Source organism: Ambystoma mexicanum, chromosome 13 (genome assembly GCF_040938575.1).
Source record: "Ambystoma mexicanum isolate Mex_15411 chromosome 13, UKY_AmexF1_1, whole genome shotgun sequence".
Taxonomy (NCBI): domain Eukaryota; kingdom Metazoa; phylum Chordata; class Amphibia; order Caudata; family Ambystomatidae; genus Ambystoma; species Ambystoma mexicanum.
Window position 1 is genome coordinate 69979293 of NC_090938.1, and position 13361 is coordinate 69992653.

The 13361-nt window shown below is 39.8% G+C and overlaps 1 protein-coding gene across 1 annotated transcript; it reads left to right on the forward strand.

Moving 5' to 3' along the window:
* The first annotated feature begins 6897 nt into the window (after window positions 1–6897).
* LOC138520257 (adenosine receptor A3-like) lies at window positions 6898–12927 on the forward strand. Its single transcript, XM_069632719.1, has 2 exons — window positions 6898–7247; window positions 12285–12927. Exons 1-2 carry the CDS (start codon window positions 6898–6900, stop codon window positions 12925–12927), a joined length of 993 nt encoding a protein of 330 aa, XP_069488820.1.
* Window positions 12928–13361: the final 434 nt, after the last annotated feature.

Genomic DNA, 13361 nt, shown 5'->3' on the forward strand with positions numbered 1-13361 from the left:
CACTGTGACAATGGCCAAAACACATATTTCCCATTTACTACTGTTATCATATCGTAACATAGTTAACCACGTGTGTGGACACTGCCCCAAAACCTTCAAGCCTAGAAGCAGTCCCTCCTCTCCCTGTGCACAGAGCTTTTGACTTTTTTGCTTTAAGGAAGAGTACTGATAGGGGGCAAGGGAGGAGGCCCAGGGACTTCAGAAACCCAAATAATCACAGGACTCAATTTGGTGTATGATGCAAAGAGCTACTGGTAAGCCTTCAGTGAGCTACCAGTGGCTCATAATCTACCAGTTGGAGACCATGGACCTGGAAGTTCAACTATTCCCAATATTTCTGGACTCTTGCAGGTCTTCTTCACTACACCTTTCTCTACAACGGTTGTGATACCTGTGTGTGACCTTGTTTATTTGCATGGGCACACTACAAATGCTGATAAACAAATTATACATTGTATTGATTCATGTTTAAATAGTATATAGATTTTTCTTTTAAATCACTTAATTAAGTGGAAATAAGATAGAGTTTTAGAAAAAGTGAGACTCTGGTCTAAAAATTCCACGATACCTGTTGACAGAGATGTTGTATTTTTTAATTTTTTTAACTACTTTATTAAATTTTCATCTTACAAACATGTTGTAAAATACATTCCACTTTAAACAATCTATCCATACATATAAACATACAATCAAAGCAAGTGGAACTTTCCCCTCAAGCCCTTATATATAAATATAATCAAAGGAGTACATTTTAGGGAATTGGGAAAAAAAAGCAAAAAAAATCAACCCCACCCACACCTTGTTTGTGCATATGGTCTGGTGTCCAAAATACTCCATTCAACCGCTTTATTTGTTTAGCTCTTTCCCCAATATTTAAGGACATTCTCTGGATTTTTTTGCACAGAGCCTCCCATCGATGTTGATGCATTTCATCTTGTATGCAATGTAACCAGGACTCCATGATTTGATCATTCCCTTCTGAGGTTTTGCTTAAAAGTATATATCTTTTGGATTCCATATGTTCTTGGTTACCTATAGTCTAAATAGTAACCATTAAGTTTGAAGAATCCAATACTGACAAATACACTGCATTTTTTAGTTTCCGGTACTCCCCATATGTACAATCATGGCCAGCTTGGATTTGACGTCAGCTTTCGACAGTGTAATTCGAGAACTTCTCTGGGCCAAATTGATCGATCTTGGCATCCCCCACTCTTTGGTCGCTTTGATTGCCTTATTGCACCTTCATACGACGTACCCTATATGCTTAAATCGTAACAGTGCGGTCACGAATTCTATCAGCACCGAAATTGGTGTGAAGCAAGGTTGCAACATGGCAGCAGTCCTTTTTAATTTGTACCTGCAGGGTAAAGATTCACTCTGGAAAGACCAGATCGTCTTCCCAGCCAAATTGGGGCCCATTAGGCTCAATCGGATTGGCTTCGCAGATGATTTGTTATTATTTGATCGTACCCCCTTTGGCCTCCAAAAAAAACTTGATTTGTTTGCAGATTTCACAAATAATCTCAGTCTAACAGTCAATCCTGCAAATTCTTTCATTCTAACCTTCTTTGAAGGCCGTTGCAAAGTACATAAATTCTCATGGTTCCTACAAGGCGCCGCTCTTTCCTACTCTTCCTCTATTCGCTATTTAGGTTATCCGTTGACCGACTCGTATTCTTTACGCATGTGGCAAACTTTCCTCAATAATAAAGCGAAAACGTTGTCCTCACAGATGAAAATCATATATCATAAATCTTGTTTATTTTCTTTATTGCCTCTTGTTCAGTTTTACCTGCTCAAAGTTGAGCCATGTCTCCTATACCCCTTAGACATGTGTCTATACGACTTTGATTCCTTTCTTGACATACTTCAGGGCAAATTGTGGAAGTCTGCATTGGGTTTAGCTCAATCTATCCCAATTGTATTAATTTGCCATGAAATTAATTAGCTCCCGTTATCCGCAAAAAGAAACTGGCGGAACATAAAAAACTATATCAAGATGGTTGATCCACCTAAAAACACTTTATATGTTGAGCTCAATAAATTACTGGACAACCCGTGTATCCGTTCGCTTAAAACTGCCACTGATAAATTGAATTCCATTTTGGATTCAATCAATGAAACTCCAAAAAGCATGACTCTGCATCTTCCTGCACAAAAAAAACAATATGACCTTTATCATTGGTGCACTTTGACTGATATGATGGGAACTTACCCATCCTATTCAGAATATAACAGGTTTCGAAGGAAATGGGGAGATTGATCCTTTTATCTAATTCGATTTCCTTCTGCTTTAGGTAGGAAAATCCTGATTCGTTTCCGCCTAAACCAGTTTCGTACACTTGTAAGAACCAAAAACTGGAATAGAAAGACTGCAACAAATTGCTCAATCTTGTGCCGTTTCTGTGGTGTTGCAGAGGCAGATGAAACACTCAAACACATAGTTATTTACTGTCCTTTCTTTGCATCATTCCCCCTAAGAATATTTGATCTCGATGTTCAGAACCAGTCAAGTATTAATATGGAATCACTTTGGAACCGAAGCATGGGTAGCACAAGTCTTTCCTTTACTTTAAAGTTGATTGAGCTCTTGACAATTATTGACTCAAAGTTAAATGATTTTTTACCTTGCACAATATGAAGAGAGAGAACCAAAATTGAGGTGGTGTTTAATTTTGTTTATTTTTATGCGAAAGTTAGTTTTTAAACACTGTTTTCCTTTTCTTTTATGTTTAATGTGATTTTTAACACATTTTCTACTAGGATCCATGTTTTAATTAGTTCCTTTCTTCTTTTTTACATCATTGTTTAAATGAAATTGTATAAATTGTAATCAATTTCTTTTCGATTCTTCTGTACAAAAAATGATTGTAAAGGTTTGTATAAACCAAACACAATAAATAAAAAAAATAAAAAATATGTACAATCATGTGTTTCCTTTTCAGGTCTTGCAATGATCGCCACCTTCCTCCTTCCTAAAATAGGTCATCAATCTGTCTTATTCCTGCCAAAAAACAATTTGGCCAAAATATTGTTTTATCCTTCATTTGTATTGCTGGATTCAACAATAATGAAGATGAATTCATTAGGTCTGGGTTCATATTTAGTGACCTGGCCATGGCTTTCCAGGTTGATCTCAGAAAATCAGTTAAAGCAGACTTATTCCCATAATCTTCATTTGTAGTTTATAAGACTGCCTGAGTGTTTAGTGGACCCACGATGCTTGCTTCAGCAACGGGCCACTCATTTATGTTTTCCTCAATAAATGGAAACAAGTATCTGATTGTGAAGGCTTGATGATATTTGCCAACATTTTGAATATTTAACCCCCCTCTTTCATTCTGCAGTTGCAATTTCAATCATGGTGTCTTCCCTTCTCATAGAAACGTTTGTATTAGACTATCCAGTTTTTTCATCATTGAATTCTTGGTTGGAAGCTGAATCATACTCAACACATTAGTTTTTATTTCGGAGTTATCATCATCTTTACAGCATTCACCTTGCCCGCCCCCCAATGATAGTTTAAGAGATTCCCATTGTTCAAATTCTGCAGTAATCTTGTCTATTGTTAATTTGAAGTGTAAATCCATCATCTCTCTGAAATCTCTTGTAAACCATATCCCCAGATACTTCATCCTTTGAGGGCACCATCTGACGCTGTAGATTTTTAACATCAAACCATAAATCACCTGAGCAAGGAAGAGCCTCAATCAGGTCCATGAAAGCAGGAATTGATGATGTTAAATCCTGAACAACTAAAAGACGATCATCAGCATTGAGCCACACATTCTGCGTTATCCCATAGAAGTTAATTCCGGCGTTTTTCTCCTCTGCTCTGATTGCCGCTGCTAATGGTTCAATAGAAATCGGTACAATCAAAATCACGAAAAGCATGGGGGACAAAGAACAACCCTGATGTGTACCACGTTGCAATTCAAATTTAGATCATATTCTCCCATTAGTATTCCCCACAGCCGTAGAGTTTTTGTAAAGCAATTTTACCCAATTCAAGTATTTTGGGACAAAGTTCATTTTCTCCATAGTCTTGAACAAGAAGTCGCAATGAACCCGATCAAAGGCCGTTTCAGCATCTAGAGATAACATAACTGTTTCCACAATCGATTAACTTGACTCCCTTGGGGTTAGCAAAAGCGTTTGCATATTTGCAGCTGAAACTCTCCCTTTTATAAATCCTGCCTGATTTGGGTGAATCAGTTTCAGTAAGACCTTCTCAATTCGACCTGCTCGGATCTTAGAAAGTATTTTGCAATCAGAGTTGATTAGACTGATTGGTATGTAATTGCCCGGATCCAGAGGAGGTCTCCCTGGTTTTAGGATTAAACATATTGTGGCGTGCCTAAGCGTAGGTGGAAGACTTCCCTTAACATTACAATGGGTGAATTATTCCCTGAGTAGACTCAGAACATCATTGGGCATTGCTCTGTAAAATTCAGCCGGTAGGCCAACTAGTCCTGGACACTTGCCTATATTCAAATGCCAAATTGGTTTCCTAATCTCAGCATTTGATGTAGCATTTTCTAAATTAAGATTTTCCGCCTCTGTAAGACAATCAATAGTCTGATGTGCTAAGAATGTGTCCATCTGGTCTAATTCAACCGTATTGGACTCACTGTATATGCTCTCATAAAAGCCCCTAAATTCATCATTCATTTCCCAAAGGAACAAATTTCACACACCCTTTTTCCTCTGTATTGCACAGATTGCTCTGTGTGCCGCTCTCACTCTCGGACGATGAGCCAACAAACAACCACACTTCTCTCCTCCCTCTTAAGATGTACATTTTGACCTGAATAGAGCACATTCTGCCTTTTCACTTGTATTTTGTTTAAGTCATACTTCATTTTCATTAACTTCAATTTGTTCCCCTCAGCCGCTGTACCCATCGCCTCCTTCTCTAATTTCTCAACAGATTTACTCAGAGCCAACAAGTCCTTGTCTGTTTTTTCCTCTTAATTCCAGAAAGTCTCATTAGCACCCCTTGCATGACACATTTAAAACTCTCCCACACTGTGTCAATTTCTACCTCTCCATTCAAATGAACCTTAACATACTCTACTACCTCCTTCTACCAAATGTCCCTCAATTCCTCATCCTTCAGTACTGTTGCGTACATTCTCCAAACATGTGATTCTCCTGAACAATAATCAAGTGCGAGCTGCATTATAACAGGTGCATGGTCTGAGATCACTATACTTCCTTTTTCACAGCCCATAAAGTTGAGTCACTATTCCTGAATTCCTGAGGTCAAGAGGTTGTCTATTCTCATGTATATGTTATGCTCCCCCGATTGGAATGTGTATTCTCTCCCTGTTGGGTGTTCCAATCTCCGAATATCTATCAGGCTAAAATCCTGCATGAGCAGTCCAAAAGCTTCTCTATCCCTTTTTGACCATCTCTGAAAATACAACTGCTTCGATCAAGAGCAGGATCCACAACCAAATTGAAATCTCCAGCCCTAGGACATGTTTACCTCCTGTATCTAGCAGGTGACATCCCAACTGGCTTAAAAAAGGGTCACTGTTAACATTCGGTGCATAAATGTTACATATAGTCAATTCCATATCTTGGATCTGCACATAAACCGATAGCATTGGCCCCTCTTTATCTGATTTAGAGCTTTGTATTGTGCATGGAAAAATTTTCTTTATCAGAATTAATATGACTCTTGAATTTGAAGAATATGAGCAATGGAATACCTGTCATCCCCTTCCGCTAGCCAGCTTATCTGCCGCTTTATCTGATAATAGAGCAATGTCTGCCTTTAAATGTTTCTAATGTGAATGTATCTTTTTTTCTCTTTATGGGATTATTAATTCCCTTAAATTCCAAGATAGGATGTTTAAAGAGTCTGTAGCCATCCTCGTCGAAGCAGCCATTTCTATCGAGGTTTCCTTTATTTTCCCGATAAAAAACATCAAATGTAAACTGAAGTGAATACTAACTACAAAATAAAAACAGAAATAGAAATATAGTAATTTGAAAAACATACTCCAATTTAGAGCTGAGATTAAGTTTGATAGCAGTTTCACAAATATACGCTTCTAACAACCCATGAGCCTTCCCCTCCCTTTATCCTTGACCACATTTCCAACGATTTTGTTTTGTTATGAGTATTACAAATAAACTATTGTCTTTTTTCACGTATAGTGAATTTCCTTATGAAACTAATTATGTTGTATATCTAATCACAACAACTAATTTCCATTAGCATCCTTAACCCTTCTTATCTTTTAGTACGAGTTGTGAGTATTTATAAGTCCTATTTCTGTATTAGAGTTTGCATTCTGCTTAAATGTCCTTCTTTTCCAATGTGTGGGATTGAGATGGATAAACTAACCCGGCTATATATATTAGTGTAATCTTCCTTCTGTTCTTAGCAAACCCTTTGCTTTACCTCATTTCCAACCCCCCCTGACCTTAATCCCGCTTGTTTAATTCCACACAAATGATTAACTCCTTGCCTTAATTTCCGTGTTCCTATTTTATGGACTACTGCTGCATTAGTACAGGCTTGCTTATTTTCAAGACTCCCATTTGATGAGCTTCGAGAAAATGTAAGTTGAAAAATATAATGGTGCGAAATATGCAACGACATATATAACTTGTTTATTTAAAAAAACATTCTGGAGGCATATATAATTGCTATTTTTCTGTAAATGTTGATATGTTCTATTTCCGTTCACTCAACCTTGAAACGCCTGGGTGGCTTCTACCTATAAGAATTATAAAATGTACTTTATTTTTTTACTTTACCTTTACAGTAGACATCATCTGAAGATCTCCTCTGCAGTTTCCATTTGCGAAATTATTTACAATTCTTGTTGTATCTTCTTGAGCATCCCTAAGCTGTTATTCCATTCTCTTTAGTTCCAAATGGCCAATGACACAGTCTCGTTGACACATTTGCAAGCAGTTTACATCACGATCGAATCCATCATCGCAGTGTTCGCCGTAATCGGCAACGTCCTGGTAATCTGGGCGGTTATGCTGATGCCCGGATTTCAAAATACAACGTTTTACTTCATTGTGTCTTTGTCAGTAGCCGACGTCGCTGTGGGATTCCTGGTTACCCCTCTAGCCATCGTCGTCAGCCTTCAAGTCCAAATTCACTTCTATGCTTGTCTGTTCATGTGCTGTCTCCTGATCATCTTCACGCACGTGTCCATCATGTCTCTGCTCGCAATAGCCATCGACCGATATCTCCGGATAAAGATCCCGACAAGGTGAGAACCTTTCTTAATATATCTATGGTCATTGTTTTAATCCACCTTGTTCAATTAATTTATCCTGATCAGCTATTTCTGTGCATAATGGTGAAAGTGAACAAAAACAAATTCAAAGATTATGTCCAAAGTACTGTGTATTGAAATCATTGGTTCAATCATTTCAACCAATCAATTTTTACTGGTCCAAGGTAACCTCCCTCAGTAAGAAGTGATTGCTTAAGTGAGAGTCAAGCACTCACTATTACTAGTCACTAATTTCACTGCAACTCTTGGTTCTCGGACGAACTCCAAATGCTACGCGCACAAAAGCATCAATCACAAAAAAATTGGCAAGCTGAGCCTAGTGACCTCAATAAGAGCCTCTTCAAACAGATAGCTCTACTTTATAAAAAAAAAACTATCATCACAGCTAAATCAAACTATTTGAACGAGAGGATTGCAAAGGCCAACTCGCAAGCTAAAGAAATATTCACAATCTTTAACAAATTAGTTACACCCCCAGCAACCACAGATGAGATAATTAAAGACAAGGCCTGGTGTGACAGCATCCACTCTGCTATGCTAAATAAAATAAAGCTCCTCCAAGATAAAATTCACAACAACTGCAAAGCCCTCCCTAAACAAAAGGCCAACCACCCAACTCATTTAAAGAGTGTTAACCACAAACAGCCCCAATTCACCTTCAGAGATACTACCGAATCCGAGGTCCTTGAACTTATCAAAAATCTCAAACCATCTCTTTGCAAAGGAGACATATGCCCCCTAAAATTATCAAGAAATTTGCCAACGAACTACCCCCCTTGATTACTGCCTTCATTAACTCATCATCCAAAACAGGATCTGTACCAAATAGTCTCAAAGAAGCGTGGGTGCGTCCCCTCCTCAAAAAAACAACACTTGACCAGCGTGGCCCAACAACTACAGGCCTATAATGACAGTTCCGCTCCTTCTGAAAATCTTGAATAAGGCAGCCCATAACCAGATACAATCATAAATTCAAGCCTATGCCATACTGGGTAAAAGGCAATCTGGATTCTGAGTGGGGCATGGAACAGAATCTGCCCTGCTTGACTTAAAAAATAAAATCGCACATATCATGGACAAAGGTAAACCTGCACTTCTCCTTCTTCTCGATTTATCAGCAGCTTTTGACCTGGTAGACGACAAAACACTAACTACCCATCTCACTCAGGCAGCCCACTTCTCTAAACAAGCAGCATCATGGATCACATCCTTCCTCGAAGTTAGAGCCATGAAGGTTTTCTCCAACACAGCTAACGCCGACCCCACCACCATCAATTGCAATTGTGTCCCCCAAGGATCATGCACAGTTCCCACCCTCTATAACCTCTTCACAAAACCTCTTTTCGACCTACTTGATGCACTGGGTGTTGCATATACCAATTATGCAGACGACACACAAGTACTCATACCACTATCAGGTCTCTATCACCAAGATGTCACTGCCCTTCATGACATCTATGCGACCATCCAAGCATGGATGGTGGTCAATGGCCTCTATCTTAACGGGGAAAAAGCTGAAATCCTTATCCTAGGTCAGAAGAACACAATAACAAAGCTAAACCACCAATACGCCAACTTTAACATAGATAACTCCACCATCACTGTATCGTCCTTAAGACTTTAGGTGTCTACATTGACGCAAACTTAGCGATGGACAAACATGTCAGCGCCATAGCCTCGGCATCAGCCCACAGCACCAAACTTATCAATGACATTAAACCCTACCTGTCTGCTCCCAACTGTTTGGCAATAGCCAGAGCAAAGATAGGCGCCAAACTCGATTATTGCAATGCTCTCCTAGCTGGAACCTCCACTAAAAACATCCACAGACTACCAACCACACAAAACAATGCCCTAAGAGCCGCTATGAGCATCCCCAGAAGAGACCATACATCCCATGCCAAACAAACAGCACGATGATTACAGGTCAAAGACCGCATTACTCTCAAAATCGTTACTATCACGCACAGATGCATCAACAACACTGCTCCCACATACCTATCTGAAGCCATATCAAGAACCGCTTCCACGTGCACTGCCAGAACTCAGTACTCCAACTAGCTACACATACCACGCATTAAGAGAAACCACAGAGCTAGGCTTTTCTTACATTGCGCCCAAACTAGGGAACTCACTCCCGGCCACCCTCAGAGCTGAAAATTCCATCTCTGTCTTCCGCAATAAACTTAAAACCACTCTCCTTAACTAACACTCCTACCATTGCCTGTGCGCCTAACATGTAATTGTAATATAAAATCACATGTAATATATTAGAATGTAATCTTTGTATATATATTGCACCTCTGCACTCAATTGCTCAATATGTAACAAATGTCTATATTATAGTGTATGTAACTAAGCTTTGTTCCTACAACAAGTACCACAATGCTCACGGGCTGTTGCACGCTATATAAATACAAATAAAACAAACAAACAAACACTCTCAAACAGTTCTATGCCAGATTATCAAATTACAAAAGAAATCATGTCTCTCCTTTAGTTTTCCCCTGCTCTTTTTAAACTTTATCGTATTCTCTTTAGCTGTCTATTTTTTCTTTTTTTATTAGTTTTCTCTTGTTGAATCAAAGGTGACTGTGATTGAAAGAACATTTCTGTAAAAATGTAAAGTTTGATGTCAAACTAAATAATTTTTAATAAAAAAACAAATGATCAAGTTACACATTTTGAGGAATGGCCGAAAAGAAAGGGTGGGGATCCCCAGAATGTGAAGGGGATTGGAGGGGGGTGGGAGGGGGAGGGGGGGCATTTCAGACATAGCAGAAACTTGCGTCTGTTTTGAAACTTACAGTGATTTCTGGACCTGAGCAATAGGGTTGCACAATGAATTAATTTCTCTAACAGAACATAGATTGATGCACGGCCTATAAGCCAAAAACTATTCACATGGGAAGTGAAGATAGGAGAGAGATGGGAAGGGAAGAGGGATATATAGCTTGTTGGTGTTGTTTGGCATTTTACCCATCCAGTGACCACTCAAGGAAAGGTTGGTCCCTCTGGCCAACTTGAGTTCTTAGATAGTATCTGCTTCCCCCCACCCAACAAACACAATCTGGGACTACTTTAAGGTAGCTCAGAACATTTAAGCTAATGTCATTGCTAACAGTTAAAGGTATTGGTGGAAAGCCAAAAAATAGTACAGTAACTCGGGCAGAACTCCTAACTAATCTGTTCTCCATGTAAGATGCATTTAGGCTGGCCTCTCTCCCTTCACTTTAGGTTGTAATTGTAATTGTAACTGTTTATTTGTACAGCGCTTAAACACAAGGGAAGTGCGTCAAAGCACGTCAAGGCAGGAAGGGAACAAGGGGACTACAGTAGTCATTCTTAGGCTTTGAAGTTTCCGAATGATCAAACAAAGAAGTAACTAGCATACAAGGCCTGACGTCATTTCCCCTAGTGCAAGTGCATTGATCTTACAAAAATATCCTTCCGGAACAAATCAAAGTTCCAACCAAAATTGTTCTCTCAAGAAGGATCGGGATAATGTCTAATTCCCTGTTCCATCAGACTCAAACATTTGAGTTGCATGCCCTCACTCCCGTCTACTGTTTTTATAGCTTTAAAGTTCTAGTTCCAAAATAAAATGTTCAAAATATTTTGGGCCTGGCCCTCATGGTCCCTCACACACTGTTCCCTTCTTTCTAAACGTTTTCCGGAGTCAATCCAGTTTCTGGTGGTATATGACATGTTCCTGCTTGCGACAGCTCCTGTTATGGTCGAGACTGATGATTGTCTTGTGATGGGGGCTAAGTGGGGGCAGTCAGGTTTTTCTGCCCATACCACCCCCGAGGTACTAATGTACTATCTGAGGGAGGCTCTTGACTCCCTTAGCCTCACCCATCGAGATCCTGAAATCAAGGCGGGGACTTTGACACGGTCAGTGCTGTCAATTGAGTGAGATAGTTCATCTGACTACACGCTGTAACATTCTATCCACTCGTCATTCTGTATTTGGAGAATTGCCGCAAACCTCCCTTGCCCAAAATGTACTTTGCTGGTGAAATCAAATGGCTTTTCAATGCAACGTCTATGTAGGTGTAGTTGTACATTTTCGTTGCTGGTGAGGTAACATGTTAGGCATTGTTCAAAGCGAACATAGAGTCATGGTTGGAAGAAAGACACATATTACTCAAATATTCTACCCACCCCCTGTTTGGAAAGTGATTGATGTGACTGGACCAGTAAGCATGATATGGACTAACGAGCCTTAAAGGCATCCTCCTCAGATAAAATGAGAGGTAGGAAGACAAACGTGTTTTGCTCTTCCACCCGCACAGCACCACTGGTAGTCATCTGGTGTTCATGTTATTGGATGCACAAGGAAATACCCAACCAGGAATCAAGGAAAGGGCTGAGTGGCTCATTCCAATTCAGACCAGATTCTCTGGTTCCCTAGAAACACTGGCCTCTGTAGGATTCCATTCAGCTTCACAATAGGTCACCGGTTTGATAATGCCCTTCAGTAGACTGCAAGAACATTATCTACATACACTTGTGTGGTCTGTATGCATGTAAAGAGTTTAATATAGGAGAGAAATATGGTACAATAGAGTAGGAAACAGTGGAGGCAGTGGACCCTGGACGATAAGGGGTCACATGCTAAGGTGGAAGTTTGCAGTGTCTAGAGATGGAATTAGGCAATAAGGGCATTTTTGAATGAATATGTCTGTATAAAACCTCTCCTGAAGATCCGTTCTAAAATTTATTGGAACGGTGAAACACATGTAGAGAGACAAATTGAGAGACAAATTAGATACAGAAACAACAATAAATCTCAAATTGTAACATTTCACTCTTTCAAGTTGACATTTAATAAACAAGGGAGCCAAAATAATTCAAGGTAGCGCAAAAACCATGTATCCCAAACCTGTACCTTTATACACATAATATGTCCTCTTCCATCTGGTGCCTTATTGTCACTACAATGTTCCTCTGTTCCCGCTATCTCCTGACAGCTCTTCTAAAGTTTATTGCATGAATACTTAACAGGTACAGGTTTGTGGTCACCCAGAGAAGAATTTGGCTGGCGGTCGGAGTTTGCTGGTTGGTGTCGTCGCTCATGGGTCTTTTACCGATGTTTGGCTGGAACCAGCAACGACGTTTGGCACTGGAAGGGCGAGATTCCCATTACGTGGCTTGCGCCTTCACCTCAGTTGTCAGCATGGATTTCATGGTGTACTTCAGCTCCTTTGGGTGGATTCTCATACCTTTAATTCTTATGTTTATTCTGTATACAGAAATCTTTTATAGGATCCGGCAACTATTGAATCAAAATGTCTCAAACAGCAAAGACAACAGCAAATATTATAACAAGGAGAAGAAAACGGCCCAGTCACTGGCCCTCGTCCTACTCCTGTTTTCTTTGTGCTGGTTGCCGTTGTGTATCATGAACTGCATGTTGTTTTTTTGCCGCCGATGTCAAATAGCAGAAGCCGTGGCTTATCTGGCGATCTTGTTGTCTCATTCAAATTCAGTCATGAACCCCATTGTTTACGCTTTCAAAATTGAGACTTTCAAAGTAACCTATGTGCATATTGTGAAAACCTATATCCTACGGGACCGTCAAGCTGGCCATGAGTCGGACCTGCAGTCTCAGACCACAAGCACACAGCATGAAGAGGGATTCCAATAGGTGGCACTCTGCGGCAACCTACCCTCACAACGGAGACTAAGCAAGTTAGAGTGTGACGCAGCTCCTGAGTTACTGTCATGGCAGGTCGTTATTGCTGTCAATAAATAGAAATGATCACTATGAAGGTTGTTAGACCGAGTAACTATTCTACAAAGGAGAAGAAGAATTGTGTAGATTCCAAGGTTGAAGGTATTAAGAAAGCCATCATGAGGGGTGAACCAATATGACCTTATACATTTAGAGTGGGTCTTACCGTCTTCCTTTTTCCAAGGGTTGATTGATTGAATGAGGTGATTTTATTGCTTTTTCTCCCAATTGTCTTTCTTCTATGCACTGTGTTCACTAACCAACCATGTAGGAGACATCTCAGTGGCCTCAGAGGAACCAGGCGGAAATCAGTGTGAGACTCAATCGCCCTTACTCATAGAGATGTG